Here is a 27,784-nt window from a genome sequence, read left to right on the forward strand (position 1 = left end):
TGGGGATGTCTCCTTCCTCTCTGTGGCAAACAAGCTGTGGCAGATAAAGGATCTTTAAACTGTCTATAACACAGATTGCTCCAGTGTCATCAATTAAAACAAAAGTTACTCATGCCATGTTTCCTATCTACTTGTTATTAAGCACCTATTATAAGGCATATATAAGGGGCTTCAGTTTGTGCATAAAATACCTCAAACTTTCATATTTAACTAATTGAGTATTTTCCATTTTCTTATTAAACTTGAGGAAATTGAAGATTCATGGAAATTATTTACTTGACATTAATAACTATGACAAACCCAGCACTTAAAAAAAACCTACAACTTAAGTTTCTTTTTCTAAAAGCATTGCAGTACTCTACTATATTTCTTTATTTATAAATCTAATTTGTTTTTCCAAAGTCCAATATAAAGGCTCCTGTGAAGCTCCTTGTTTCTAAATTATCAATATGTTTTAATTGGTATACAACACACATATCTAACAGGGTATGATGCTAACTGTAGCATTTGACAAATGATCATCAAATAAACTTGACCATGTGAGGAAAAAAAAAGGAAACACAGCATAAGCCCCTCAAAAGCTTTCTGTGGCACTTTGTAATTATTTACTCCACTTATATCTGCAAAGAGCTAGTATCTAAAGGAATTTTTGAGGTTATTTGTTTATGTTGTCTTCCTAGGGGAGCAAAGGGGGAAATAGGAATGGAGGGGGCACAAGAATGGAGGGAGGAAAGGTGAACAAATACAGTCGTTGTATTCAATATACTGTATGTAAAAAACGAACTATGGAACATGTGGACAGGGATGGGAAGGGGAAAATGTAGCAAAGCAAAGGAAGGGCTGACATTGGCCAAGAAACACTATACTCATTACTGGACTTATGGAATTGTAACCCCTTTGTACAACTCCTTAAAATCAGTAATAAAATGTAAAATAAATTAAAAAATAATAAAGTGAAACAAAAGCATAAATTAGGTATATGATTAAGGCCAAAACTTACAACATGTGGTCACTGTATAACTATCATTGTCTACCTCAAGTAGATGTTAGTATTTTATTTTTTCTGAAAATAAAGAAATCAGAAAATAGTATCAAGTAACCTGGGTACAAAATGTGTTGATAATTAATATTCTAGAATTTCTTGAGGCAAGGTGAGGGTCAAAGAAGACAAGAGACTATTATTCTTTCACGTAGGCTGGTAATCCCTAGCTTTGATGGACAAGGGGCTGGTAGTGGGGTAATAAAGCATCTGTGGGTTAAGTTTTGCTTGTTGGAGTTCCTTCCAACTCTATACTTCTAGAATAAATTAAGATGATCGAATATTTACTGACCACCATAATGTGGTAGGCCCTTTATATATAATAGCTCATTAAATCCCTTCAACAATTCTGTAATGCTACCATCTTCATTTTACAGACAAGGAAAAAGAGATTAAAGAAAGTAACTAGTTCAAGGTTATACTCTGAGTGTGTTAGCAGGGATGAAGACACAAATCTGCCCAACTCCTACTCTTTCCCTTACAGTCTACTGCTTTCCCCTCCCCAGGGAAGAATAAGCTTCAAGAAATGATTTCTTAGAGAAATGGCCTCTGGCAGGTGAGCTATAACTGCAAAAATGACAAATAGGTATGAGCCAGATACCTTGAAACACATTTTGTTTCCAAGTTTCTCCTTCCCTATGGGGCTGGGTTGTTTACCTTAATTTGATTAGTTTCTTCTTATTCACTGTCAAAATACTTTTGTCTCTAAGCAGACAAATCACTCGTCCAAAACTTAAAACACTTAGTTACAGAAGTTATGTGGCATCTTCTAGGACTAAAGAAAAGATACTAGTGAACAAATCTGTGGATGTCCAAATTTAGCCTTGACCTTCTTCTAAATGCCACAAGGGCCATGGTCAGCACTGATTATCAAATACAGGCAGGAAAAGAAGGACAAGATTTCCCTGTGCTTAACTGAGACCGCTGAGCCCCAGGATGACCAACCACACAGAGTTATTCAATATTTTATGTCATCTGTGATAAGATTGTCTAAGCATTCTGTTAAATTCTTAAAGGCTTAACAGAAATGCATGCAACTCATGGTTTTCTTCTTTTTGCTGTACAAATGCTGACAGGTTTTAGCTAAGCATAGGAGGAAAAAAAGAGAAGCACTAAATTTCTTTTACCTCATCAAGTCTTTTATAAACAACTTAACAAATAACAGAGACAACTCTGAAGACATGTTATCTGATTTGGTAACTGCTTACCTTGGCCAGAATTATATATTGCTTTGACAGATTTCTTCACTTTCTGTAAGGCTGTTCTATCTTGGTCTAGAGCCTAAAAGAGAAAACAAAAGGAGGAAAAAATGATGTTGGAAAATTTGGAACATTTCTAAAAAAAAAATTAAGAAAAACATTCACAACTGCATTTGTTTTGCTGAGCACCAAAGCAAGTAGCAAACTGATAAATTAACAATGAACCATTTCAGAGACCAGTGTCCAGGCTTTGAATAACTGTGTTTATGAATAGATACGCAAACAGTAGACAAGGCTCAGTTTATGTGAAATGAATCACATGGCAGCTTTTTAGTAAACATGAAAAGAAAGCCCAAGACATGTATGAAATCCGAAGGCTTCCTTCTCTCACAAGTTTATACAGTTTGGTAGGGAGAAGAGTAGATTTAAAATAAGAAGGTATGAGGCTAAAGGAACAAACACATCTATCATCTATTGATCATTTCAGCCAGGAAAAATATATTTAGTTGAGTTTAATAAGTAGAACTAACCTTTTCTATAATGCTTTAAATTTGAGAATTTCAGTGATAAAAATCTATTTTGTACAGCTACTTAACAGATAATAAAGACATACATAGCAGGGGCTGGCCTTTGACGTGTAATTTTCTTGCCTCACCTTCCTAAGTGTTGGGATTACAGTGTGTGCCAACAAACACAGTCACTGGTGTATTTTAACTGTGATTCAGGTGCCACTTTCTTTTGGCTTCTTTTCTTGAGACACCAGGTGGGTACGTGGTCCCGTGTTGGGATGCAGATCTTTTTTCCTGAGATTTCTAGGCTCCGGAAGAAGTATGTCCACATTCCCAGTGGCTCTAACTACTTCTAACTTATTTCCAAGGAAGTAAAAAAGATCTACTTTCAGTTCATCTATCAGTTCAGCTTGGATGAGTAATAACCACATAAAGATAGGGCTACTCAGACAGAAATTAATGTATGGGCTTTACTGTCTGTGCATCTTTGGAGTTAATGACTCCAAATGAACAAAGAAACATGGAACATTTCAATTACAGTGTTTTACAAGATCATCTCACAACATCCTTTTTGGGGGTGCTATGGAGGCAAACTCTCGGACTTGATAGTGTTTTCTCAACTCATGCATAAACTAACTGATAGGGTGTGATTTACATACTTTTTTTTAAAAGGTTATGAACAACATTTTATCTAACAGTTACAAACATAGTTAAATCTGAGTGACATTTTCTTTTTTTAAAAGCAAAACAACAACAGGTCTAGAGTTTGGCCAGTGGTGAAAGGAAAACAAATGAAAGACATTTCTAAGAGTCCCACAGCTTAGAGAGAAGATATTGTCCTTCAATCAAATAAGGCTCCCTCTAGAAATAATGTCTAAATGTGCCATTATAAGTTCCATTATAAGTGCCAGACAACTGTAATAACTTCCTATAACATGGCATATGTAATATTAGAAAAGGTCTAGGAGAAAAATGGCACATATGTAGGCTATACAATGGTATTCTTCAAACCACTACAAGTATGATAAATTACACAGCTGCATTTACTCACACTTGAAGTTAATCATGTCAAAAGGTAAGGGGATAGAGAATCAACAAATGCCTGGAGAATAATGCTCATCCCTAGTAACAGAGTAAGTAGTAGCTGACTTGCTTTGAATTTGACAATACAGGAGCTTCACATCCTATGTGTAACTAACTAAACAGTATGGATTTTAACCTAGGAGAGTATTTCCAACCCTAATATGGAGATGTTTTATTTCACACACAGCCCCAACAAGTTTGCTCATTTGAATTGTAGGCACAAAAAACAGTCAGTTCAAAGCTAGTGCTTTGAGCTAAAGAGCTGAGGAACAGCACCCAGGTCCAGAGTTCAAGCCCCACAACTGACCAAAAACACTAAGAAGAAACCAGCACCCCGCCCCCCCCCACCCCCAAAGTGTAATGTGGAGAACTGGTAGCTAGAAGGATTCAGAAAAATTATAGGAAAGCCGGGCGCCGGTGGCTCACGCCTGTAATCCTACACAGAAGTATGAGATCTGAGGATTGCGGTTCAAAGCCAACTCGGGTATGAAAGTTCGTGAGACTCTTATCTCCAATTAACCTCTCAGAAAAGCAGAAGTGATGCTGTGGCTCAAGTGGTAGAGCACTAGCTTTGAGCTGAAGAGCTGAGGGACAGCACCCAGGTCCAGAGTTCAAGTCCCACAACTGACCAAAAAAAAGAAGAAGAAAAAAGAAAAATCATACAAGTGGGACATAAGGATGAAATATTTTTTGAGCTTATGCCACTGAGGGCAGGATGTGAAACCTTTCCCCCAGACCAAGTAGTATCCCTTAATCACAGCAGTGTAGGAACTGCTAGTCTGAGCCATGCACACAAATCTGGCCACCCCACTCCTAGCTTGGGGCAACTGTACTAGCTGAGTCCTCTGCCTGAACTCTCTTTCCCAAGCCCATAGATGATTGGCTCTTTTCTTCTTACATGGGCCTCACATTAAAGGCTTTTTTTTTTTTCCTGAGAGGCTTTTAACAGACATCCTAACACTGTGTATCCTTGGGCCAACAAAAGTTCCTTTCTAACACACATCATATGGTATTTTCCAAAGTCCTACCACATCCTGAAATGATTGATTGTTGATTTATTAACTTTTATCGTATTTATCTTCTTCACTGGAAGAATGAAGTTTTTAAGAAGGCAGGGGGCTGGGTAACCTCACAAATGCATTATGACATGAAACCTAAGTGATGTTATAAATGAACAAATACACGAACAATAAAGTAACAGTACAGAATCCTAAAGATAAGTGGAAATAGAGAGAAATCAAAGCTGCCTTTCAGGGAGGCCTTCTCCTCGAGCCACCTCTACATTAATGTGCCTACAGAAGTGGCTAGTACAAAGCCCTGCACAGATCAGATGCTCAAAACCAGCAAGCAGGGCTGCACAGGCAAGTCATTGTAGAGTGCTTGCCTACCATGTGTGAGAACTTGAGCACAGTCCTCCAAAGAGAGAAACAAAAAAGCAAACAATAACTGTCCTTAAGGAGGCTGGCTCTAAGAGTGAAATACCTGAAACCTAGGATTCCTATTCCTATTTCTTTAATGAACAGTTACTTGCTTGGAGAAAGTGGAAAAGGGAGAGAAAGAAAGAGGAAGAGAAGAAGAAAGAGGGAGGGGGAAGCAAGGGTGAAAATATTCTTCTACTTATGTTGCTTTTAGCTGTATTGAGCAATCATTAAAAATTATGCATATTGAGCATACACACATGCATGTGCTCTGTTGGGGATTGAACCCAAGGCCTTGCACATGCCAAGTATAAATTACAGTAAAGAAAACATTTTCTAATATGGGTTATTCTTTTGCTAAGGAAGACAATTTTGGCTGAATTTTAGTTCATGTTTCTTGTTGGACAAGCCTGAGATCTGGGGGAAGGAGGGAGGATTGAGTAGTGTGTTTAGGCTTCAGGACTGATTGCCTGATTTTACTCACAGAAAGGCCTCAAGGAGCAAAGAGTGGCAAGAGCGGCCTTACAGCAACTCTATAAATTATCTACTTTGAGGCCTCATATATAACAGAGATGTTATCTTTGTTAGTTTCACAATTACTATGATTTGAATGAGGTTGCTCCATCAGGGGAAAATGATTCACCTAAAATAAAACTTGATTTGCATAACACAGCAAAAAAAGGAAAGTTGATGTGTCATATACAAATAAAAGATTTAAGTTATTTATGGGTACCTCTGTAAACTATAAAAAGTATTATGAACACTCAAGCATCTGCTGCACGTACAGAGACTGCAGCCATAGACATTTAATACTTTCTCTTGTACCTATTGCTGAATGGGGTAAAATGTGACTCCTGGACAGTAAAGATTTGTAGATGAAATGGGATTAGGATCCCATGGGTCCTAATTCACATTTAGGTCCCATGACAAAGATTCAATGTACCATTTTCAGTAATACATCTGGAATGACTCTAAGGATCTAACACATACAAATAAAGTTGTCACCAAGTTATCAAGTTTCTAAGCCTAAGAAAGGCATTACATAAAACTGTAACTGACTAAATTCTGCTTTCTCATGTAGATAAACATAAATTACTTATCACTTACACCTCTGAAGGCAGAGATGATGGGAGGCCCAGAATAGGGTTTAACAGATCAGTTAAGTGATTTTCTAAGTATCTAGAATTAAACAAGTATAGGACATAATCTGTACTTCATAATGCTGCTGTTTATTTCTCCTGTACCACTTGTTCTAAAACCTTGCTGCTTAGTCCAATGATAACTTGAGGGAAGTGGCATCTTACCTAAGGCAAAAATCACAATGATTTCTTTGTTCAGGTGATGTTTGAACAAACTCACTTTCTAACCTCCCAGGGCTCATCATGGTTCCAATGGTCTCCAAGCCCCATCTACTTTTGAAGGTCAGGACATTTATGATGTATTAATGATGAGATTGTTTTATGTTTCCTGTGAATGCTAGGATCTGGAGGAAGCCTATTTTCCTCAAAGAACTCCCTTAAGCTCAGGTCACAGGAAGCCTTACTTTAGTCCTCCTTATCCTTCCTTCTCTCCAACAAGTAAAAGTTATGTGTGAGGGGATCTGGAGGTTCACAAATGCACAGAAAGAATCCCGGGCAGGATCTGCAATACCAGACCTCTAACCTGACTGCCTTTCACTTGTGGGTTCCCAGCTTCCGAACAAGGACATCTATAAGACTAGTGCAGTCTCTTCTGGTTCTGATTTTCTCTAAATTGAGTATTTTCAAGTCCCAAGATATTATCCTTCCATGTCAATTTTCTTGGTATGCTACATTTTGTTTTAAATAAAAGAAATATTAACTTCAAAACTGGAGTACAATTAGCAACATAATTCTGGGGAAGGCTCTTATAGTTAAGGTTTCTATGCAATGAAAGAATCATAGCATTGATCCGAATTCCAGTAACCTTGGCATTGCTTTTTTGTACTTCTGTTCTCTAGAAATTTTCTTAAAAGTCCAAAACCTTACAAACCTTACAAGAAAAACATTACTACTGTCATTTTAATAGACATAGATATTGGATCCGAAGGTAGGGGTCCAGAGTCTAAAAGCTGGTAAAAAATAAAAACTAGTTTGTTTTGTTTTTTCCAATAGATTTTTTTTATTATGAAAATACCGTACAGAGGGGTTACAATTACATGGGCAAGGTAGTGAGTACATTTCTTATCAAGCATTGTTGCCTCCTCCTTTGTTTCCCCTTCCCATCTCCCCCCCCACCCCTTTGTTTTGTTTTGAACTCTTGCTTATCTCCAAAGTCTGTGCTCCTTCTACCACATCTGTGTCTCTACCTAATACCAGTTCTTGTAGTGCCCAAGTGTACCACACATTGAGCTTCTTATAACGAGCTGGTTCATCTCCATCTCTTGCTTCTGAGCACCAAAGTTTGAAGGAAAGATAAAATCTAACCCGCCTGCTAGTGACTTCTGACTTGGGACTTCAGGTTTCTTGCTTTATTCAGCAAAATGGGCCTCACATGTGCCAACTGAAGGTGGATCTCTGGTCACTACTAAGCAATACTTTTCAAGAAAGCACAAGTTTGACAGAGGAGATGAAGAAACTCCAGTGACACATGTTCATGAAAATAGTAACTAAAAATGAAGGGCTGGCTCTCATGAAAATAAAACTTGAGTAAGTTTACCAACCAGTCAAATGAATTAAGACAGCAGAGCTCCTGTACTGAAGCCTACAGAAACCTGAGAGATGCTGCACTCTGGGAGAAAATAGTTCATAAGTCTGGAAAACACTACATTGCTAATAACTATGTTTTTCTCTTGAGTTTACTCAATGTGTATTAAAGTATCAAAAACTGGGGTTCTTTAAAAAGTATTATACTTAATAATCAAGAAAGTTCAAATTAAAATGAAAATTTCCAACTAAAAGTATGTTTAATGTTTAGTTCTGTACATCTGCAAAATTTGTTGGGTCTTCAGTAGAAAACTGAGCTAAAAAAGTCTAATTAAACACCAAAAATTATACTATAGCATCAACTAGAGAAGTTTCGTAATTTTCTAAGGCTGACAACAGATACTATAGGGAAAAAGATAAATGACTGCAATCAAATTCATAGAACCAGAACAAGATTTTTAAAAACGGAGAGAAAAATAATTATAATAAAAACTACAGACTATGGTTGACATTGCTTCCATATGCTATTTTTAACTTCTACCATGGTCATAGATATGCAGGACAGAGAGAGTAAAAACACTAATGAAATAAACTACAAATAGCAAATGCATGCAAGTAAGTCCAACCAACTGATAATTGTAAATTCCAGATAAAATTGTCATGTGATACCTTTGGAATTTTTATAAAACTATAAAAAAAAGTAGAGGGGAAACGGAAAGAACAATAATGGAGACATTTCTGAGAAATGGTCATAATTTGTTAATAGACAAAGTCACAAAACTTGTTTACATTTGAGATACTCATCCCACTCCTGAGGGCTCTTCCCAATACAACTGTTGACATTCCCTCAGTAATAGAAAAAAATACTGTTATCAAATGTTTTACATTATTGTAGATAGAAGTTTTTATAAAAGTCAGAAATAACCTAAATCCAACAACAGTGAAATGGTAAAGTACAAACAGTAGGGTTTATTATGCGGTTACTAAAAATTATATTTCCAACAACTAAAAAGAATAGCATTTAATTTGACTATTAGGTGATGTTGTGCACATTTAATGAAATGCCATCATTTAGAAAGTAAGTCTAGAAAAAAGTAAGTCTAGAAAGACACATAGAGATGTCTAAAAGCTGCTGCTGATTAGGAAATGTCCTTTTAAAATAATTTCCATATACAATATTACAAAGTGAAAACTCTTGAGACATAAAAGATTTTTAGGTGTTTTGTAATTCATGTAATGCCTGCTTTTCCATCAGTTTCAAAAGACCCAGTGACATGTTAACTTTCATAGAGAATGGAGGAGAAATAGTACATCCGCTTAGTAATTTCTGTGTCGCTTGGCAAATTGTACATTTAAAAAATTAGTAGAATATTGTGTTTCAAGAGCTCCTGTCTAGGGCCAAGAAGAAAACTGTAATCACAGCAATTACCTTGTGAACCTCTAATTTCTGTTGTAGCTCTAAAGTTTGGAGTAGTACACCCACCCACGAACACTAGGGCTTTTTCATCTAGAAGTAATTTCAGTCTATTCTTGAGAAAATAATAATTATAGGTACAGCAAGGTATTTAAAGACAAAAAATAGTCACAAAACACCACTGCCATGTTATAACACAGGGAGTATTCCTTAAAAATATTGAAACCTAGACCAGAAAGAAGTTCCCCAAGTTCTATCTTCTTGGGATTGGAGGAATTTACCAAGAGCCACCTCAGAAGAGTTTTGCTGTGAGACCAGAAACCACTGAGCTAGTTGGCCTTTTAACTTCTGGACAGTTCTAAGATCCTATTAAAACTCTATGAACTAGTCCTGACCCAATGACTCAAAATGTGGGGTGGATGGCACATACTCATTTATGTTAGATCATCAATTTTTATTGCAGATGGAGAAGCACATTAACTACCAAATAGATGCCAGAATTTAAGGATAATGGTTTACAGCCTGGAACCTAGGATCAAACTGCCTGTGTCAAATCTCAGCTTCAGTACTTACTAACTAACCTACATGATTTGGCCAGGGTAGATAACCTAGAGATGTTGTTTTCTCATCTGTAAAAAAAGGGATATTTATAATAACCAATCTCACAGCTATATAGATTAAATGAAAATCCATGCACATAAAGAGCTTCCAATGGTACTTGGTACTGTACAGAGCAAGTCCTCAACAAATGTTATATGTGGGTACAGGCTCTAATATTGTTAGTGGTACTGTTTTAATGATTTCTGGGAAAAGAGAGTTTGCAAGAAAATTTTTATGTGGACGAAAGAACTACCGTGGAAGGAAAAGAAATGACACAGACAAAACTTTCAATTCAAGCTAGCTGTTTACATTGGTGATCTCCCCAGAATGTACACAAGACAATTTGCTGCAGTGTGACAAAGTATTAAGACTTTTATTGGTAAGCCTTATATAATGAAATTATACAGTATTAGTGCTGAGAATATATGTAGGGGTCCATATATGCAGATGAAATGCATGCTCAAGATACTGAGAAACATGCATGAAATTTTGAAAACAATCTTTCTATTAATGAACACAAGATAACATATGGTTCTACTTCTCTTAAGTATTTCATTTTCTTAAAATATTTTAGATAAAAATCATCAAGATAAAAACATTCTGGTCTCATCCACCCAGATTAGTTCAACAAATATTTTATGAGGGCAGTCCATGCTTACAGCATTGTGAGAAAGGTGATTGGAATAAACAGAACTGGCAAAACCACAGGCCAGTAGCTATCTGCTGTCCATACAGGGAGACAGTGATACCACTGCCCAATGTCCAAGATGCTAACTTTTTTCTTAAACAGTGCGATCAACCTAAAACTCTGAACTTAAGACTATTGCATAGCATTAGATAGGATTCATATTATTAAAAACTAAAACAATGTTTATATTATCTTGTCATTTTCAAGAGTCCATGCCTGACTTTCCCAAACGCTCAAAATACCATCTTTCCTTTCCAAGGAAATTAACACTCTAGAGAGACAATGTAATTTTGTCTTAAACCTAAATGGATAATAAGTGTCTTGAAACTCATCTTCCAAATAAATATTTAATTAAAGTATTTGTTCACAGGTATCCCCGTATGCTTAAACATATGCTGCTAAGTACAAATAAAAATAAGTATTTTGGCATGAGGGTTTGCTTAGTTCCCGGCAACATACTCTCTCTCTTCCTCTCTCCTTCCCTCCTCCCTTCCCACCCCCTATTGCTTCCTTACCACAAACGCTTGTCTTACTGGTAAAAAGAAAAACTCTAGAGGAGTTTGTTTGTTTGGTCTTCTAAACAGAATACTGTGCACTCTGGAAATTAAAAAGAAAGTTACACTCTCAAGCACTATTTCCGTCTTCCCTTGTCCTGTTTCATGAGCAGCAGTATGTCCTTATTTTCACTTGCACCTCAGCAGCAACACACTGATGTGTCATCTGTTTCCCATACATTGCTGTTGTTGAAAATCAGCTTCATGGCCAGTTTTCCCACTTTCATAAATAAGTAGAGGTATTTATTATTGTGGAAAAAAGTTGCTTTTAATGATGAAACTCTCAAATTGTATTTGTTCTTAAGCATGATTATGACATACCAGTAGGCACCAATACTTTTAGTGTATTAATAATCATGATGCCCTTAAGTCATAATACCAATAAAAAGTCTTAAGTAAATGTCATAAAGATGTAACTAATGCTCCTGCAAATTACATTTCTGTGCAATTTCAGATAATGGTCAACTCAAAGTACAGGCCTTTGAAAAGGTTCAATGGCTAATGTGTAATGTCCCACCTTTCTCCCTCCCCAACTTCTTTCTGGTCCTTAACACATCCCCAATCATACAAGCTCCTAGATAGAATACCCTGTTAGCAGGGATACACACAGCCCTTGGGGCTTACCGATGAAGAACTACTAAGAGGAGGACAGGGATGAGGTATTTGACTTTGCCTAAAAGCAACAATTTACATTATCTACCACTGCTGTTTCCATAAATGTCAGTCTTCCTGCTCACCAGCAAAGAAGTTTTCTATACATCAAACTTTTGAAATTTAACCCTATTTCCTCAAGATACACATGAATAACTTTGGAGATGTCTTCCTTAGCAGTCAGGTTTTTGTGTTTCATGAGAAATACGCTTTGGTACCAAGCATGTTCACTCTCTCTCATACCCCTAGCTCAGGGTGCATGCTGCCAGTTCACCAAGCTTACCTGAAACATGTACACACAGAGTATTTGGAAAGAAATTCCAACTCTGCTCTGCAAAATCCTTCAGATGACAAATTTCCAGGGGCACATTATCTCAGAGAATATTGTGGAGGAACAGAGAAAGGCTTCTGACCTTGGGGATCATGATGGGCCATTTTAGTCACATTTACTAGTAATTAGACATAGAATGTCTCGAACACATGCTTCTTTCTAGTGTGACTCTTGGGGATCTGAACAAAAATGTGTTTACTCAGAAAGGTAGCAAGTAGGAAATTTTATAAAATAACAAATAGTTGAATAACTTGAAGGCTCAAAAAAAACTTAGTTTTCTTCAGACATAGATATAAAACAGCTTGTAAATTATATTTTGAAGACTGAATTTTTATTGTAAAGGAGAGGACAGATTTCCTCTAAATGATTTCTTTGTTGCTGGGAATAAAAATGAAAGAAATATTAATGGCTTAAGAAATAGTTTCCATTTCTAATACCAACACTAAAAAATTGGAGCTGAAGACTGCTAAGGGAGCATCCTTTCTTATGATGCATAATTTCATACAATTAACTGCTTTACAAATACCCATGCTTGTAGTACAGTAAAAGGTCAGGTTAAGTAGACCTGCCTTGGGAATCTGAAGGGGCCCAAAACAGTAATAACTAAAGACACCTTCAGGTAAAGTTATCTAGCCCTACACTAAAATATAATCCAGCTATTTTGGTGCCATGTAGCACAATGGCAAGTTTGTAACCCAGAGATCCTCCACATTACTTTTCAAAAGTGAGTAAATGGTCCTCTCATTATTCAATGACAAGATCTTTTTTGGACAGACAAGCAGTTCAAACCTAGCTACAGTGGAACTGCAATTAATTATGCATAATTTGGCTAAGGTTTCACCAAGCTCTGCTCTGGAGGCCTTGAAATGAACAGTAGTACTTTATGATGAATATTCTATTCCACATTTGTTGTTTTAAGAACTTTTACCTACTTTATGATAAATATTCCATTCCAGACTTGTTGTTTAAGGACTTTTATCTACTTAAAATATTCTTAACTTTGAAAACTAGTCATTTCTCTACACCTGTGGGGGACTGGTTTTAGGATCCTGAGGATACTCAAGGTCATCATGTATTATTTGCATGTAACTGGTGCATATTCCTTTGTATATTTAAGTAATTTCAAGATTACTTACAATATCTAATACAGTCTAAATGCTACATAAACAGTTGTTACTTGAGCTGCGTATAGTGATACAAGTCCCAGCTACTTCTGATGCTGAGGTGGGAAAACAGGAGTTTGAGGCCAGTCTGGACAACATAAACAAATTCATCCCCAGAACAGTTGTTATACTAATTTGTTTAGTGAATAATGACAAGAAAAAAATGTGTATGGTCAGTATGGGCATAGGGTTTATTTTTCTCAATTATTTTCAGTCCATATAGACAGAAACTGAGGAACAGAGGGCAAACAATGTTCACATACTATTACTTCCCAAAATTTATGTCTTACTAACCCAATGCTGAGTAAAAAGGGAACTCAGTAAGTTTGGAGTGCTTCACACTAACTATACTTATGTTTTAAGATTCTAAGAGCATTAATTTAAAAAGCCCACCAGACTCTTACTTTATGTTTAAGATTTCATGCTTTGTTTAACCATAGTATTTCCCAACTTATTTGGATTCAAAGTATATCACCCCCTGCCTCAGCCCTGCCATATCTATTAATCTCAGAACTAGGTTTTTTTTTTTTTTTTGGTTCTGAGGCTTGAACTCAGGGTCTGGGTGCTATCCTTGAACTTTTGCACTCAAGGTTAGCACTCTACTGCTTTGAGCCACATTGCCACTTCCAGTTTTCTGGTGGTTAACTGGAGGTTAAGAGTCTCTTAGACTTTCCTGCCTGGCTGGCTTCAGACCTTGATCCTCAGATCTCAGCCTCCTAAGTAGCTAAGATTATAGATATGAGTCACCAGGCTTAGAATCAGAACTAGTTCTTTGAATGATTGTTTGGGCAACACAGATTTGGATCACAATATTCAAGAAAATCTGTTAGTTCAACCAGAGAATATAAATAGTACAGGTATCTTTTACAAAACTTTTAACTGTCTTTACACATTCACACATGTGGTAAACCCAGGCTTACATCTGTAATCACAGCTGCAATTCCACTACTCAGGAGACTGCAATCTGATGATGGCAGCCCAGGCAGAAAAGTCCTTGGGACTGTTTCTAATTAACCAGTAAAATGTCTGATTGGAGTTGTAGCTCAAGTGGTACAATGCCAGCTATAAGTAAAAAAGCCAAATGAAAGTGCCAGGTCCTGAGTCTAAGCAAGCCCTTATACTGGCATAAAAAAAATTAACTTGGAAGTCTTGGAATAAAAATTCACAAGCCTTTCCTTTCCTATATAATGCCTTGCCTGAGCTGAGCTCATTTTTTCCCAGTATTAACCACAAGTGAAGCCTAACAAGGAGACACAATTTGAGGTTCTACAGTTTCCACTGAAGTTCAAGGCCCAGTGAGTCAATGATGCCTGGTCCCAGTGTCACAAGATCTCCTGTGGCTGCCACAGGTAACTGTTGCCCTGGTAACAGTTCTAGGATGGAAAGAGAGTGTTAGGTCATGCACAGGATGTTTGAGGAGAAAATCAGCCACCTGAGCCTACTTCCTCTGTTAAGAGCGTGACAGAGGAGGGCTGCCAAAAACAGTTCCTATTTATACCTGCAACCCTGGAATCCTTAAAACATAGCCATCCTCAACCCACTGAATACGTTATACAATCTAGCTATGAAGCCTTCTAGATTACCTCCCTCAAGCTCAAGTTCCATGGACAGATCAGCATTCAGTATAGCCTTAACTCCTTTCCAACTATTTCACCAGAGTACTGTGGAAACAATACAGTTGCCTGAATCCTGATGCCACAGGAGTTGAGGCTGTGCCTCTGAATGACTCTGTGTATGGGTGTGTCTCCTAATCTCTCTAGGATTGAAAATCTTCAGCCTACAGTTGACGGGTAAATGGGAGGATCAGAGATGGAGCTAGCTGTCGGACACAATCAGGTACTCAGTAAATAGTACTTGTTCTCAGAAGGCATCTTCACTGTCACTGCCTCAGATGTTCTATTCAAATGCAGTTTCTAGTTCTCACAGTAGATGCCCTAGTATGTGGGAGTTGACTGACTTGTTGATTTCTTTTCCCCAAACATTAAGAAATGCCCTTGTCTTAATTTCCATGTTTCTTACTATGTTCCCCCCTACCTTTCAATTTGGGAATAAGTGGCAGGGATTCTCTTCCCCTATGTTCCTTATGAATCCCCAAAATAAAATTCAGAAGAAAATCTGACTTTTTGCTCATGCTTTTTGTTTGCTTGTTGTAGGAATGGGGGAAAAAGGAAACTGTAAAAAAAAATTTTTAAAGTCCCCGCAGATTATGTTTCACAAAATCTATGACATAAGTCGATTTGATAACAATTTGCCTGTAATTAAAAATGACTCAGTCACTAAAAGGGACTGGATTTTTCCTTCATGCCTTGGGATTACTAAATATCAGATAATGTCCCTTAGGATTTCCCCAGTCACTATTTGCTCCCAACAAGCTTCAAACATTCTCCTAGTTTCCACTTCCTTTAAATCTGACTCCTTTTATTTTAGCTAATAACAGAAATAATTTCTCATGAGTCATTGCTACGGAAAAAGAAAGTCTTCAAGTGAGTGCTTAAATGTTTAAAATTCATGTCCCGCTCTCGCTAGTCCTATTCTGTGAAAGTATAGTGATATCATTCAGAGATCAGAGACTCTCCTGCCCACTGGCTTTTCACCCAAGAGACAGATGGGCAAACTAAACAATTTCAAAAGCAGGGCTCTAATCTAGTAACTCCTTTATGGGTTGCTAATGACTACACAAAAATTTCACACAAAAAATCAACCTGAGTAATAAATATGGTTCTTTAATATCCAACCTAATGAATTTACATCTTACAACCGCTCGCTAATTAGCTATGCATCACTGCCTTCTATCACTGTTACACACTTAGAGTTTCTGAGAAAGAAATTACAAAAGGCTAGATTAATTTTAGACCAATTTCATTTGTATTTACAAGGCAGGAATTCCAACACTATGTTTTTGGATAGTTCTTGTGAGGACAAAAAATTCCCAAGTCTTTCAAATTAACCACATTTATCCATTAGCCATTAGCTACCCTAAGACTAATAAAAAATATGTGACTCCCATCTCTTAAAATGTATTTTTAAAGATGGGGAAGATTGATAAGGATGTAACAAATGCGGAGAAAGATAATTATTCTTGTTTTCAGCAGTAGTACTGGGGCTTAAATTCAGGGAATTGTGCTTGTTAGGCTGGTACTCCACTTGAGCCAGGCCTCCCAGCCCCCATTTCTGCTGGTAAAATAGAGATGAGTCTAGCAAACTTTTCTGTTCTGGTTGGCCTCAAATCACAATCCTTCTAATATCAGTCTCCTGGGTTAGCCAGGAATATAGGGGTGAGTCAATTATCACCATTCATAATTAATCATGTACTCACAATAAACACTTGAGGAATTAATAAAGTGAGTATGATTAATAGGTATAAAAGTTTAAAAACAACTATTACAACTACTGTAAAAACTTAGCATTAATAAGACACATACAATATAAACTGCATATTTTTCCTTAAAGACTAGCACATAAGGAAAATATTTCATAAATAGTTTTCATGTTTCTGTTGTTGCTTAATGAAAAGGGGTCAAACAGTTTTATTCATTGTCTTTTTCAGTAAACATTTGGGATTTAAAAAAAAAACCAAGTAAAGATGAAGAAAGTGGTCACTGATGTCAACTGGAATTCCTAGGTCATCAAATGCCTTTAGTATCTAGACTGGAAAAACCCTTCATTTTCCATGATCCATGCTAGAGAATAAAGACTATCACAACATTTTGAAAATATTTATAAAATAGGCTACATTGGACATTCCCCCTCTGAGCTTTAGAAGAACAGCTGTCAAATATAGTTTATCTTCAGATGCATCATTAAATGTTTCAAATTTTTGTCTTCAACAGAAAGATAAACAGAGAGGCCTGTTCCCTGACAAGATTTCCTTGAATGACATGCTAATAAAAAATGCAAGTCATGGGCTGGGAAGGTGGCTCAGTGGTAGAGTGCTTGCCTTGCATGCATAAGGCCCTGGGTTCGATTCCTCAGCACCACATAAGCAAAAAGAAAAAAGCCGGAAGTGGCGCTGTAGCTCAAATGGTAGAGCGCTAGCCTTGAGCTGAAGAGCTGAGGGACAGCGCCCAGGCCCAGAGTTCAGGCCCCATGACCGGACCCCTCCCCCCCCCAAAAATGCAAGTCAGTGGAAGTTTTGCCTCACTGTACCACAGTTTGCTACATTCCAAACAAAGGTCTGCTGTGCACCAAGACAAAAGAAATAGCTCCTCAAAGTTACCCTTAAACCCTTTTTCTTGACCTTTTTTCTGCTTTTGTATGATGTGGAAGCAGTGAAAAAAATCCCTTCCAATACTTAACACACTTATTAACATGAATAGCTCCTACTTACTTGGCAAATAGTGTCTGATTATGTTGTAGATTACAACACCCACCTTCAAAAAGTGCCAAGTCAAACATCAGATTAGACACAGCCAGGTTTTTATTGCCAGGAACAACACTTTTCTTTCTCTGGCTGGACCAGAGAAGACAGTTTGATCCAGCAACCCATAATGTAGCAGGAGAAAAGAAAGATGATGAGCTGGGCCAGTTAGATACTACCTTCTCAGGAACTTAAAGGAGAAAAAAGAAAAAATGTAAGAAAGAAGAGGCTACAAGGGACAATGTACAGCTATGGTTAACCAAGAGAGAAAAACCAGAGAAGCCAGAGGAAGTCCAGATAAGACAAGAGAATGAAATAGATGCCAATAAATAAAAACCAGAGACAGACAGACCTGAGGAATAGTCAGGAGGGGTGAGAATCAATCCCTCCACCCAGTCCTACTTCTGAGCAAATGGACCTGAGCCTCTGCTCACTGACGGGGCCCACCTTGAAATGATGTTCTTTGTTACTGTCTCATAATAACCCTATGGAGTGAGGATTATTAACCTCTGCCGGTCATGGACCTATTAAATAGCAAGGTTAGAGAACTAACGTCTCAGCAAAGCCCTGCTCTCAAGCCCAGCCCATGCACACAGTATTCACTATTATTCCATAATAACAACTACTAATGTTGAGCAGTACATGAAAACCCTCAACATATAGTATCAGTCCATTTTACAACAGATTTACCTTTCAAGCTGGCAATATTAATTACTTCATAGATGAAAAATCTGAGGCTCGGAGAAGCCAAGTGGCTTGTTTGAGTTCACACAGTGGCAGATATCAGTCCTCTAATTTACATGCATTCTCTCCTTGATACATACCTCTGTGGAAAAGACACTGGCAACCATGAAATTCTGGCTTATTAGAACTGATCAGAAGGAAAATACCACTATCAACTGGGCAAGGTAGAGAATTTCTATATATCAATACATGATGGGAACACGATGAACTATGGAGTTTGACAGAGAAATAGATAAGCACATATGCATTGCCTAAGTGCTACCTCCAAATGAGAAGTGGAAACTTACAAACATCAAAGCCAGGGTTAAATAAGAAATGCTAATCAGGGAGGAACATCAAACAACTAACTCTACTATTATGGGAAGGGGAAATGGGAAGAGCCAAGCGCAGGTACCTCCCCTTGCAACTCTTTCCATAGCTCACCTGGTGGGAAGGTGTCACTAGCATCTAGATGAGCTCCTTAGTGGAGTAGCAGGGCAATTCATCATCCCCTCCTCTGCCCATATGAAAGTTCGCAGACCACAATCTCTGATGGTACAGGATGCTTAGTTTATTCTTTACCAAACTGACAAACAATTGGTACTAAAACCACTTAAAAAATAACTGCAGTTTTGAAATTGTACTCAAGATATTTGTGCACATGGTATTTTGGATTTGTTTTCTGAAGTACTAGAGAATGAACTCAAGGCCTCCAACTTGGTAGGCAGGAGTTACATGACTAACACTGGTGTCAAGCCTCCAACTCAATTTTATGTTGGTCACTGTCATGATAGGTTCTTGATCTTATGCCCAGGCCAGCCTCAGCTATGGTACATTCCACTATGTCCAGCCATTTGCTTCACACACAGCTGGGTTAATAGGCATGTACTCAAATAAGATGAGTCTCATGGCCAGCTACTGGTGGCTCATATCGGTAATCCTAGCTATTCAGGAGGCTGAGATCTGAAGATCCAAGTTTAAAGCTAGCCCAGGCAGAAAGTCTTATCTCCAACTAAGACTGTATATAAGTGGGCATGTATGCACGCTCACATGCATGTGCACACACACAGAGCCAGAAATGGAGTTGCTCAAGTGGTAGAATGCTAGCTTTGAGGAAAAAAAAAAAAAAGCTCAGGGACAGTGCCCAGCCCTGAGTTCAAGCCCAGGCCCAGCATCAAGAAAAGAAATAAGATGGAATCGCACAAAACCTTTCTCTCTTTTTTTGTTTTGTTTTTTCCTCAGTTGGCTTGAACTATAATTCCCCAATCTCCATCTTCTAAACAGCTTGGGTGACAGGCTAAAGTCACAGGGCCAGAGGCTCAGTATTTTTTTTCTTCCCTCCTTTCCTTTTCTTTCCTTTCTTTTCTGGTACTGAGGCTTGAACTCAGTGTCTTATACTCTTGCTCCACTTTTTCACTTAAGGCTGGTGCCTGTGAGGCTTCCTTGTATTTAAAAAATGTATTTGTAACCTTAAGGGTCTTGGGTTTCAACAGCCTTGCAAGACAAGATAAGATGACTCATAGGTAAGAAGCTGGAACTTAGGTTTTCTCCCAAAAGTGGAGTTACTAAGGACTATATTCCTAATGTAGAGTGAAGCCAGGAGAAGAAAAATCCACCCACCAACACACGACCCCATTCTTATAAAACAGCAAGTCAGCCTGGCATCTCCTTAGTTCATTGTGTAGACTTCCTTACAGGAACAGTGATCCAGCTGTGAGTGACACATTATCTCCTTAGAAAAAGGCACAGAAACAGTGTACTAAAGTAGATACTGAGTGAGGTCCTTCCTGCACAGAGAAACTTAGTAAGCTAACAGCCCAGAACTAGCTAGCACAATCTCCTAAAACCATATTCTTCTTTGACTAGAGGTCTGCCCACTGATGAACTAACACGGTAGCGCATGTTCCATAAAGACAGCACTCCATCCACGCTGCTTCAGTATCTCTCCTGGGAAGGCATCCCAAGGAAATTACTCAGTAGAGGAAAATGGGCAGTGTCTCAACGAAGTGGATTATGACACTGGCCAAAATGTAGGCAATGTCCAGAATGTCAATAAAATAAAAATGGTTCAGGAAATTAAGGACCATTTCTATATGGTGACATCATTATGCGACTCTTAAAAAATGAGAAGACTGTAAAACACCTGAATAACATTTGTACTTTCATAAACTGAAAAAAAAAGCAAAATTCATCATGGTATGTGTTTAAGGGTTGTAAATGTTTAAAACAATGTATGCAAGATACAAAGAATGAAAAGTAACAACTAAAAATAGCTGCGTTAGGCAGTGGGATCATGGGTAATTTCTTTCTTTCCAAATATGTAAAAAATTCATGATTGTATGGTATACTAAACCTTAAAAAAAAAAAAGGCCTTCAGCCTTCTTGATCACTCTCCAACTCAAGAACCATTTGCAGTTTCCACAAAATTATACTACTGTGTGTTAAACCAAGTTCTTTCCCTGAAGCACTCTCAACAATCTTGCCAATGTTAGCATACATTATGCAGGACAAGAGCAATATCAAGTTACTTAACAGGACTGGAGAAATCTGAGGGAAGAGAAGGGGGTGGAGGAGAAGAACAGTCAAAGGCACTTAAGCTACTAACAAAAAAGCACTGTGGCTTGTACATAAAACCATTACTGGCCTCCATGAGGCATTATCAGTCCAATAATATATTTATGTTTCAGACTTTAAAAAAAAAGTGTACTTGAAACCAGAACAAGCCTTGAATTTCAAACACTCAGAACTAAAGGAATGCCACAGAGGGAGAATTAAGGCCAACTAAAATTGGCCTTTTGTCTAGCAGGCATTCTTTAGACTAGAAAAAAGGCAGAGTCTGGTTTAGCTGTGGATGCATTTGAAAGTAAAATCTGAAGTTTCCAGAATTACCCACTGGCCAGAGCTAGAATGCTGATGCTGATTTCTGTGATACAATTTCCACATGAAATGGCCATTGTGTGACCTGAATGTACCTCTAGGACCAAGGAAACAGACCGAAAAAATCTGCTAACAAGATATCCTGGGAATATAGGCAGTAACGGTCCAAATGTCTGTTTACACATGCTTAGAGGGTCAATGGATGCAGAGAAAACAGAATGTTAAATCTATGTGCCAACATACTAAACTGTCAAACATGAACCACCTATTCAGAGCTCCCTTACCAAGTTATACCTTGATAAGGCAAATATCTCAGCTTAGTGAAAAGCATAGGCTTTGAACACTGTGCTTGGTAACTTCCTCACTAACTTAAGGAAAGGTCTTTGTCCAGACAACGGGTGGCAGCCTCTGGGCCACTATCTACTAGCACTGTCCAGGGAAAAGTCTGAAGGTTACATACAAAAAGATGTGGCCTGGGTTATTAACAATACATCTCTGCTTTCAGTCAGGGTAACTGTTGTTGTTGTTTGTAAACCTTTAAGTGGTTGTACAATGGTTCAACAAGTAAATGTATGAATACACAGTGTCTTGATCAATGTCACCCCTTCTGTCACTCCCCCTATCTACCTCAACCCAACCCATCCTCTGAAGTCATGGTTCCACATTCATACATACATTGAATATCATGACTACATTCACCCATCATTCCTCTCTCCAATTGTCTTTCCTCTCCCTTGAGCCCTACCCTCCTACTGATCAAACATGTTGCAGTTTCCTGGTATTCATTTAGCTACACTGTTATAGCTGTTCATCCAAAGGAGATATACCATTGGATGGTATATCATATACTTTGTGTATATATGCATCATGACCCTGTATTTCGTTTCATACATGTTTATAATTTAGATCCACATTATGAGAAAAAATATGTTCCCTTTGTCTCTCTGAGCCTGACTTACATCCAAATGAAAACATATGAGATGTTATCTTACCCTAATAAGAATGGCCATCATCAAAATGCAAACAATAACATGTTGGTTTGGATGGGAGGTGGAGAGTAGAACCCTATTACACTGTTGGTGGGAATGTAAATCAATGAAACCACTAGGGAAGGCAGTTTGGAGATTCCTCATAAAACTAAACCGATTATGCTATGATCTAGGGGTACTATACTTAGGTATGTATCCAAAAGACTACAATGTAATAAAAATATTTGCCTAATTATAAGCAAGTATGTATATACACATACTACATTTTTATTCACCCATCAGGAAAAATAATATTTATGTCATTTGCAGGGAAATGAAGGGACATGGAAAAATTATGTTAAGAGTCAGGATTTTAACTGGTGCCTTATCTGGTCTCTGGATTAGGTAAGTGGACAAGCATGTGTTCCAAGCATCCCAGAAACACAATACTTTGAGGCATTACTACAAGAAGTTGTCAAACATCTAAGATAAAGGCTTAGACTGACTCTCCTATTTGAACCAATATAATCCACACACATGTATAGGATGATACTAAATTGCTTTCAAGATTATGACCTGCTTAGGGTTAGGGTTAGGGTTAAAAAAAAAAGATTATGACCTGCTGTTTGACTAGAATATTCCAGCATTCCTGTTATTCTGAATTTCTCTTAGTCATTGATCTTTGTGATCTCCAACAAAGAATCAGCTCTCTATACAAAAGTACACAGCCCTTTCCCTGCTTAGAAAGTTAAATGGATAACAGGTTATAGAAACAAGTATATGTTCAAAGCTTTTCATTTTTTTATTACATTTGTATTTTAAGAAGTGGTACAAAGGGGTTACCATTCAACATGTCAGTTTGTAAGTCTTGTCAAAGCTTCTCATTTTGATAATTTTATGTGTATAAAACTAGTCTTTCAATTCAAACATACAGAAGGACATATCCTACCAACTGGGCCTGATCTTCACTCCATATCAATTCTTAGGAAGAAGGTAATTTGTTTCTAATACCTGAATTTAAAATAGAAACATAACTTCTATCCAACAAGTAGAAACTATAGGGATTAAAAAACAATCCCTTCACATAAGATAGAAAGTTTATTTCAAAGCTTTTTTTTTCACTAGTATGTTCAAATTATTTTTTTTCTTCTACGGAATTCCTTCCCTTTCCTCCCCTCCTCTCCCTTTTTCTCCTCTCTTCATTGTCTTATTTCCTTTAGGCTCATACTGAGCTTTAAACCCTCGAGGCCCACCCATCCTGACAGTCTTCAAGAGCTCTGCTTACCCACAATCTAGGAACCCGAGAGCACATCTAAAACAGGGCAGCACCCAAAGCTAAAAGTCCATCCCTTTAAGTAAAATAGGGCTTATTAATGGAGTCATAGCAAAGCCCAGATAGAGCTACTGTGTTCGTTTGTTTTTATTTTCTAATGAAAAATCATGTGGGAAAAATACTTATATTCTACTCAGCAGAACAGCAGAACAGGCAGGAAATACAGTTACTTAGAACCAACTGAAGGAGCTACTAGCCACACTGCTGCACAAGTAAAGGTACTGATAATGATGGTCTTCATTAAAGACAAGAGATTCTACCATAGTGTTCCAGAAAGAGGCATGATTCTCTAAAGTGTATGAGAGAAAAAGCCTCAGCAATTCCATGAGGGATGCTTTAGACTGTAACAAGATACCACTGAAGAACCTCAGGCTTCCTAAGCCTGGCACTGCTAATAAAGTACAGTAGCTCTGGGCATAGGAGGCTTGCAGAGCAGGTAAAGGTAGGGCAGGGGCACTGCTCTATCATCACTATGTCTTCCATTTGTGTAAATATAAGAAAACAATTCTATATACACTCCAGTTTATTCTATCACTGCAACAGAGGTTCTTCCAGTCTATATTTTATAAACATTTAATGACTTGTCCAAATCATACCACTAACAAGTGCTAACTAGACTGGAACTTCTAATCTTCTAAACCAAAATTTAGCTTGCTTTCCCACAAGAGTCAATGATGGAATACAAAGAGTGAGCTTGCTAAGACACTGGAGGGTCTGTATTGAGTGATAGCACCTGAGAAAGAAGAGTTGCACGAGTGCCCTTGATAGGTTTATCCCAAGCCTCCAATGACAGTCTGTCCACCACAGCAATTTGTGACACTTCAGCAAACCCAACTGAGGAAAACAAAGGATATGCCACTTGACTACATGAGCCCAAAATGGAAACACATACACAGTGCCCTAAAAAGCCCTGTGGCAGCACATGCGACCGGAAACTCAAAAGAAACCAAGTCCAAAGAAGCTTTGTTATAGAAGCAGAAGAACCAGGCAGGCAGTGCATGGGTGGGGCCAGAATGTCTCCACAGACGCGGGAAGCTCAGTGACCAAAATGTCGGAGGACAGAGGATTCTGCCTGCTGAGGGTAAGGTCAGTCCCACAAGAGGAAATGAATCCTCCCTACTTCCCAACTGCAATTCACCTAGGCAAGGCCTAGCTGGCTGGTGGCAGGTCCAGTCCCACTGTCTTAGCTCCCCAGTCCTCTACATCAAACACAGTATTTTAAGTGCAGACACCTGGGCTTCACACAAGACCTTCCAGATAAGAATCTCCAAGATGATCATGATGCATGCTCTGGCTGAGAACCACAGGCCATGATAACTGGAGGAAGACTGAGGAGAAAGCAGCTGCCATTCAAGACAGGAAGAAAGAAGAATCCAATTGTCTCTGTCTCTTCTAGTTGGCCAGTCACCTACAAGGAGACTTCCTACAACAGCTACTTTGTAACAAAGACAGTACAGAGAACAGGGCAAAAACATCAATAAGACACACTTGTTTTCTCTGCCCAGTGAGTTTAAGACAATAAAAAATAAATGAAATTAAGGCTAAAGAACAAAAAAATCCAACAAAACTAAATCAAATTCAACACATGCAAAAATGTTTTGACTATCCCACCTTTAAAAAATGCCAGTCAAAACAAAACAAAAGTTCCCAAAGACACACAAAGCAAGCCATGCTATACAAAGTGGTCTCATGACAAAAATCCAAAATAAGGATCATAGCACTCCAAACCTAACTTGGCACTGGAAAAGTCTGGTGATTCGGACACAAGGAAGGACAGATAGAGATGTCACTTTCAACTGCCTCAGGAAACATCATTTCAAACAGCCACTAGCTCAAATTTGGAAACGCCTTGTGAGATTTCTCCCAGAACTTCCACATTTTGCCCCTCAATCACATCAATGGCTCTGCAGCTCTACTGTATCTGCTAACTGAGAGCTCCCAGCACTAGTGGTCCTATCACAGTGACCTGGGCAGTGTTCAGAGAAGCAGGAGTGTCAGGAAGCATCTAATTAGCCTTATGTGGGAGGAAATCAAGTAGGTAAATGTCTTCTCAGCAATAAAAGGAAGAAACCCCAAGAAGGCTAGTTCTCAACTAGATTTATAGCCCGTGCCTTGAGAACAGAACTAATGAGTATGCATGTAGAAAGCCTACAAAATGGTGAGAGGACATATGAAATTTAACTATGTCAGCACCAACTCCTTCAAACCAAGAGATGCTTAACTACATGACAGTAAGCAGTAATGAGAAAACAAACTAGATTCTTAGTAACCTGGGTCACATGTATTTCTCAGAGTGGTAATGTGAGCTTTTTTTTTTTGGTGGGTCGTGGGGCCTGAACTCTGGGCCTGGGTTTTGTCCCTCAGCTCTTCAGCTCAAGGTTATCACTCTTGAGCCACAGCACCACTTCTGGCTTTTTCTGCTTATGTGATGCTGAGGAATCGAACCTGGGACTTCATGCATGCAAAGCAAGCACTCTACCATTCAGCCACCTTCCCAGCCAGAATGTGAGCATTTTCAAAAGGACCTTCAAGTAAGATCTTTTAGGGTGACTCTGACCAACTACAGAAAGCTGTAATGACATTCCATACTGTAAACATATTTCACTAAACTAGAGATGTGTGACAGAGAATTCACTACTGCTGTGTTTAATCAAAGAAGGAAAAGAAAACATAAGCCTCTCCAAAAAAGAAATTATTATTATTTTTTTCTGACATCAACAATGTCAGGATGGAAACAAAAAATAAACCAAAGACCCATTGGTTTCTCTTTCATTAGAAACACATAAAGACATTATCTTCCAATGAGAAAGCATTCCTTTTTTTTTTTGTTGCAAAAGTCTTACATGCAAATCTACAAATCTTTTCAGTATATGGCATCCAGTTTGTCAAGAATTTACACATTACACTCAGATAAACAATAAAGTAATTGGACAGTAAAAGACCAAAAAATGCCTAAGTAATTCCTAGAATATTTAATCCATATGCATTAAATATCCTTTCTAAATATAAATACACAGGGGCATGCAGTGAAAAGACAGCTGTTTCTAGGCCACCCAACATCTATTTACTCAGAAACCATGCTACGGCAACAGAATTCAAATTCAGGTCAGTTATAGCTTATGTCCATCTTTTCATAAAAGCCCTCACAACTGGAGGGCACTATATGTTTTCAAATCCCCTACTCATCCATGTGCTTGTTTAAAATCATCCTGAGAAACAAAGGAGGCAGGGACTCTCAAACCTATTTCACAGATGAGAAAGCTGAAGTAAGACATTAAAGAAATTCACACAACTAATAAGGAATGGAACAGATGCTGGTTTCTGACTCTCAACCCATCTGTTCCCAGGAGAAAGCAAACATGGGGTGGTTGATTCACAATGACTTTGAGGGGGAAATAAACAGAACCAAGACAGACCCAATGCCTTTCTCTGAACTGTGGAGGCAAAGGAAGTCAGCCTCTTCTCTACCCAGGCAGGAATCAGACACTCAAAGCTAAGGTCTGCAGGTACTCTCAAGCTGCTTATCTACAAAGTCTATTAGCTGTCCCTTGTGGAGCCCTGAGCACCACTACCAGGGAATGGAAGGGCCAATGGAGTGCTAGAAACCCCATCTGTGGAATGTCTGTGCTTTAAAATGGGAGCAGAATGCCCCATTCCTTAGAAACACAAAGCTTAAAGTAGCACAGTATGGTGAAAACACATTTGCTTTTGAACCAAGATTCCAGCTTGGCTATTTATTATCTGTGTGTTTTTTTTCTTTTTAGGGGAAGTGAGTACTTAGTTTTGAATTCAGGTCTCACGTTTTCTCAGCAGGTGCTCTACTACTTGAGACAAACTTCCTGCTTTGGTTATTTTGTAGGTAAGGATTCACTTTTGCCTTAGCCAGTCTTGGGCCATGCATGATAATCTTTCCAAGCCTCCCTTGTATCTAGGATCCAAGGCATGTGCTACTGCAACCAGTTTGCTTGCTAAGATGAAGGTCTTGCTAACTTTTTGCTTGGGCAGTCCAGGAACTGCAATCCTCCTGATTTCCCAAGCAGCTAGGATTACAGACATTTTCCACCATGCCATGTATCCATGTGATCACTGTGGTGTGTGAGTGTGCATGTGCACATGTGTGCACATAAATGCTGGTATAGGGGCCTCAAGATCTGCTTGGCTTCTCATATCCAGTTCAAGTCTGGCACTCTATGACTTCTGGCTTTTGCTAGATG

The 27,784-nt window shown here is 38.2% G+C and overlaps 1 protein-coding gene across 3 annotated transcripts in view; it reads right to left on the bottom strand.

Moving 5' to 3' along the window:
- Asap1 (ArfGAP with SH3 domain, ankyrin repeat and PH domain 1) overlaps positions 1-27,784 on the bottom strand; it is a 297,167-nt gene that overhangs the window by 127,495 nt on the left and 141,888 nt on the right. For all 3 annotated transcript variants that reach the window (XM_013025186.1, XM_013025185.1, XM_013025187.1), the window contains one exon: positions 2,248-2,320. In XM_013025186.1, the coding sequence (XP_012880640.1) occupies positions 2,248-2,320 (73 nt within the window). The remainder of the gene's footprint in view (positions 1-2,247; positions 2,321-27,784) is intronic.

This window comes from Dipodomys ordii, unplaced genomic scaffold, assembly GCF_000151885.1.
Source record: "Dipodomys ordii isolate 6190 unplaced genomic scaffold, Dord_2.0 Scaffold82, whole genome shotgun sequence".
Classification (NCBI taxonomy): domain Eukaryota; kingdom Metazoa; phylum Chordata; class Mammalia; order Rodentia; family Heteromyidae; genus Dipodomys; species Dipodomys ordii.